At 40.8% G+C, this 5,569-nt stretch overlaps 1 protein-coding gene across 1 annotated transcript; it reads left to right on the top strand.

The window, feature by feature from the left end:
- The first annotated feature begins 1,799 nt into the window (after positions 1 to 1,799).
- On the top strand, positions 1,800 to 3,296 carry LOC122712353. The gene is made up of 4 exons (XM_043931924.1): positions 1,800 to 2,025; positions 2,091 to 2,365; positions 2,721 to 2,851; positions 3,140 to 3,296. Exons 1-4 carry the CDS (start codon positions 1,800 to 1,802, stop codon positions 3,294 to 3,296), a joined length of 789 nt encoding a protein of 262 aa, XP_043787859.1.
- The last annotated feature ends 2,273 nt before the right edge of the window (positions 3,297 to 5,569 follow it).

Raw genomic sequence — 5,569 nt, forward strand, 5'->3', positions numbered from 1 at the left:
ACTTCCCTCTTGTCAGATCTCTGGGAACGTGATACTTTTTTAGAAGAGCCCTGAACGTTCCCTAATCTACGAATTTTAACATAGCTGTTTTAACGTAAACTTTTTTTTCGTTCGACAAGTATTTCTAAATTGAGAAAGGCTAAAATTATCTATCCACGACGTAATAAGAAACTTTCTCTCTCTCGTTCTTGATTTATAATAAAAAAAGTAACTAATAACGAGAGAACATCAGGGAAAAGCTGATAGAATTTTTATGATGTAATAGGATTTAAAGATAGGATAACTGATCGTTCATCGAGGAAATAATAATCTATCTCAAGAAATAATATCTCTTAAAATTGTCTTCCATTGGTAAGATAAATTCTCTTCTCTCGTTAAAAAAAAAAAAAAAAGAAAGAAAGAAAGATTCAACGTTCAAAAGTATATTTAAAAAAGGGGAGGACCAAAAACTTAGAATTATATTACAAGCGGATGATATTAAAGGGAGAATAAGTGGATCTTTAAGCAAATCCACGAAGGAAGTCTTTATGAAACAGCTGACTCGTTGTAAAACTACCAGTCAGCAGAGTCCAGACATAGCGAAGAACATCATCCCCTTTAGAAGGGCTCCAGACAGACGAACCCTCCAGGCAACAGCCCTCTGTCCCCTCCCCCTCACCGACGACCGTCCCATCGCCATAGCAACCCCTTGGATCCAGCAACCAGCCTAACCAACCGATTTGCCCACCCTCTCTCAGTCCTGTTCGTTGTTCGAACATTTACATCAAACACGCCGTTTCTTTTTTTTCTTTTTTCTCTCTCTTTCTCTCTCTCTTTTTACGCACTCAAAATCAGGCAATCCTTTGTCTCCCCGTTGTGTGATACAATCCCGCGCGTACGGGGAGGGGGTGGAGTGCCTTTGCATCGGCGATTTCAATTTACCTTTCATTTTTGCGATTGGGTTGGATGTTACGGATCGTTGCGTACCACCACGTTGTAATTGCAAAGTTTCCGTTTCGAAGGAATCGCTCGGATCAATCGCGAAGAAAGTTTACCGTTGTGTTGCCTCGTATCGGAGGCAATCGCATCGATTCTGTGAATCGTTGTTGTCGCGAAAAACCACTTCCGTTTTCTTTCGAAGCGAAGCGAAGCGCCGAAGCTTTAGATTCTATCTCTACAGCGACTGCAAATTCGTGCAAATAAATAACTTAACTATTCGTTCCTGCCAATTTTTTTTTTTGGGCAGAATTTCCAATTTTCAACTTGATATTTAAATTTCGATTTCAAAAAATTTAAATTTCATTTTACCACTGCATAATAATACTTTGTTGCTTATTATTTCTACTTCTTTTTATCAGTTTGCGGGGGAGAAAAATTGTCGGATAGGATCGTCTTGTTTAGTTAAGACGCACTTAACCCGAGCATAAAATCACATGGCCAGGATAAAAGATTCCCTCCCTATTCGACGGGCCGATTACGATAGAAATCGTCGCTTCGGGAATGAGGCATGCCGTTTTCACAACGTGAACTCGCGCGATATATTCAGCGAGCCGAATGATGACCGCAATCTTCGAAATTGCCGCCACTTTTTTTCGCCGTATCCACCGCCTCAATCGCCGAAGAACGTCACGGATCCGTTCTTTTCTTCGACCTTCTTAAAACGACCGACCACCATCGATATACCGCCAGTCGAGCATCGTGGTTCGTAACAAAAACTAAGATAATAAGCCACGATCGAGAGAACGAGAGTTTTTAAAAAAAACAATTTATACAAAAAGGAAGAAAAAAAAAAAGGAATCTTGGTCCAAGTGAGAAGAGAAATGTTCACCTTTCTCGCAAAGAGCAGAGTTTTTCCATTGTTGTTAAGCGCGTTTGCAGTTTCAATCCTCGCTCAGGATGCAAAAACTACGGTGTTTCCGCTCCCCGGAAATGGCTCCGTTCTCGAATCATCGGCCAGAGTGGAAACTGCGCTTCAACAGGATATGACGCGTTCCTCCGAGCTTATCGCGCATCCCACCACCGCACCTGTCAATAATTTTCTCCTCGGTAACGTTACGCGCGATTGTGCCCAAGCGTAGATAAAAGTTAGACAATGTAAACGCGGTTTTCAGCGGCGCAAAGGCCCTACATTCATCTGAGGAGCGATAACGTGCCGGCTTACGTGTACGATCATCCGCATTTCGGATATCCGGTGGCGCACTCGATCGATTATCCGGTTGGCCCATCCTCCAAGCAGCTTATGATAGTCAGTTTCATAGGTTTGTTGCTGCTGTTCGCTGTTATTCAGAACACGATCGTGAACGTGAAACGAAGAGAGCTTCTGACGGATGTGCTGTCGGCGAGGAAGAAGAGAGAGCTTTACGCTTCGTACAACTTTGATTCCGTGGTAAGGTCCCTCCTCCCATGTATTGCCTCTTTTTAGAGTTAACTTAAAATTTATCGCAACTGTTACGATATTTTTTTTCTCTCTGCTTAAGATGCTTAAATTTTTAAGTCAAGCTGGAAAGTTCCACTTCCTAGAACGTAAATTATCTTTTTTAATAAGAACGATCGTACGTTCATTCGCTACGGATGAAGTTCTCTAAAAGCTTAAATTCGTTCCGTTCATATTTTTCCACCTCGTTAAAGAAATTATTCTATATATATATATATTTCTTCATATAGCTCGAAGAAGTGAATTCCACGACTTGAAAGTTTTGAGGGTAATTACAGTTCTTCTCTTTCCCTTCTCCGGCTCGTAGACACCGGAACAGGAAGACGTGCTCGACGAGGATGGGAGGGTGAGGTGCATACAGAGGACCGTTTGCCTGGAGAATCGAAGGCTCTTGAAGGCGTTCGGCGCAACCGGCAAGATACTGGCCAAGTACTTAACGTGAGTTCCAAGCTCCCCTCTCACCCCTCCGGGTGTTATTGCTTCGCGGCCAGTTTCCAGCCGAGACACAATGGCACAGATATTTAATATTCCAAGCGGCGTCACGCGAAAGACACGGATAACTCTGGACCGAGATAACTCGCGTCCTTATTTCTCGAAATCCCATTTGCGCGCCATAGGTATATTAAACGTGCTCCCCCACGCGTGCTTCGAACGCGAGAACGGAGAGGCACGTGCAGTTTTCGCACGAGGAAAGGAGAAGCTTAGCTCGTATGCGTCTGCTTTCAGACGGGGCGTGGAGAAATCCTTGAAGCCGTCCTCCGGATGGTTCCGTTTGGTTCGGGACGCGGGCGAGGCTGGGATTCGTGGCGAGGACTGCGAGGTGCTTTACAGGGGTTGTGACGAGCAGCAAGTCCCTTCGAAGGATACACTCGCGATAGATTGAAACTTAAGGCGATGATTACGATCGTTTAGATTTGGAAATAAATTCGCTCGATCGTGCGTTTTATCCATTTATCCAATTGTGGAATATTTCTTTTTTTTTTGTGTGTTTCTTTTTAGTTGGAGAAGAATTGATTTTGGAAAAATTACGGTTTGGCGAAAGAAAAATCTAGGATTCGACGAATGATTCGAATAATCTAGTTTTTTTCTTCAAAATGTTTCGTATATCCTTTCGGTAATGGTAAGATAGTTTTCGTAGAAAAAAATAAAAAAAATTGACAACAATATTTAGATTCTTTTCGCGTGCACGAATCTAATAATAGATGTATCGGCTGATTTTTTATTTAAAAAAAAAAAGAAAGAGAGGGACAAGGAGAAAAGATTGGATCGATCGATCGGACGAATAAAAAAGCGGGCGGTATTAATGACTTTTAATTTTAATTACAATATGCTGTGTTGTGTTTTTTTTTTTTTTTGTTCTTTATCTGCTACAAACATCGACATCTAGCCTGAACTATTTTAGATAGCAGTCCGCTCTCTATACACGCTCCATTTATACTCACTCCCTCTCTCTTTCTCTCCAATCTCGTTCTCTCTCGTCGTCGGAATTATAAAAAAATATCAAATCACGAACAGAATGGAGACAAACCGCCGCACCTACTGCACCACCCTTTTATGTTTGCTACTTTTGTCCTCTTGTTTCACATCAATATATATCGCTTCACGTTCGTTCGTTCGTCATTTCTCCCTCCCTCTCTCTCTCTCTCTCTATATCTCTCTTTCTGTTTACCACCTCCCTTCGATCTATCTATCTTGCCACGATCCTCTTTGTATCCAGCCTCGCGTCACAACTAATTATACAAGTAACGCTATATCATTATTATCGTTTATATAACATTAAGGCATTACATATTTATAAATTCTTCGTGTTCACTCGCCACTATACAGCAATACCACGTTAAACTCGTAAACTTATGCTTAAATAGACGTGAGATCGCTCGTTGCAATAGTCCAGGCTTCAAAGGAAAAAAAAAAAAAACACAAGAGAAAAAGAACATTGTGTGTGGAACAGGCTCGCAAACCGGGCCGGAAGTGGTCTCGATACACGCTGTCCTTTCCAAACTTAAAAAAATAATCCACTTCCTCGGAATATTTTCGTATTTCGTCTTCTCTGTATCTTTTTTTTTTTTTTTTTCTTTTCTTTTTTCTTCGAATAATCTACTACTAGGTTTATCTCGACGACGAAGAAATTCAGTTAAATTTTACCCATCTTGATCGCGTTTTCGAATTCATTTTTTTCCTTTTTTGTCGCGCAAACAAACAAAAAGAATTGGGAAAGAACGAATACTCGGTTCGAAGACCATCCGGTGCCAGATGCAATGCGCTCGCATTCTTTGTTCCGGTTTTTCCTTCTTTCATCCATTCTCACAACAATCCTTTTGTTTGCCCGCTTCTTTCACACTGAACGCACACGCACACGCGCACATCGTACACACGTATACACACACGCATACACACACAATATCTCTTTTCTCTTTCTTTCTTTCTCTCTCTCTCTCTTTCTCTCTCGATTATCACTTTGCACGCACGCAGCTTAAAAGTCCAGCTAATTATCGTATCGACAATAAATTAGACATATTTGTCGAGGCAACGTAGTTTTGCACAGGCAGGCGGCAGGCAGTTCACAAAAAATATCTCGAAACACCCATATTTTTTTTCATTTTTGTTTTCGCAACACTATTTCCTTTTCTTGGTTTTCGAACACACTTTCTTCGGCGGCAAAAGTTGACAATTCGAAATATCGCCGCTCTCTTCCGGTGATCGCAAGCCAAGATATTCCCCTGCGACTTCCGTTGGACGATCGATCTGGCGATCGATCGATCGAGGTATCGGCTTTTTTTTTCTTCTTCTTTTTTTTTTTTTTTCTCTCTATATAATGAAAATTGCTTAAACTAATCTTCTTGTCCGTTCCTGATTCGCATATCTAAATTCGATAAAATATAACTAAGAACGGAAGTAGTAGACGTGAATCAAACGGATAAAGTTTTTAAAATATGATTAAAAAATATAAAACAGTTGACTCGATTGTGTCATCGGATCGATCGATCCTCGTGTCGAACTGTGGATAAAACAATATCGACAAATGTGTTCCGAATATAAAACAAATATAACATTGTTATCAAAATCGAAAGCAGAAATGTGTTCAACCCGAGAGAGGGTATCGTTCAACATGTACAAACAAGAGAACTAAAAAAAAAAAAAAAAAAAAAAAAAAAA

This window comes from Apis laboriosa, unplaced genomic scaffold (genome assembly GCF_014066325.1).
Source record: "Apis laboriosa isolate Shangri-la unplaced genomic scaffold, ASM1406632v1 scaffold1_cov151, whole genome shotgun sequence".
NCBI lineage: Eukaryota > Metazoa > Arthropoda > Insecta > Hymenoptera > Apidae > Apis > Apis laboriosa.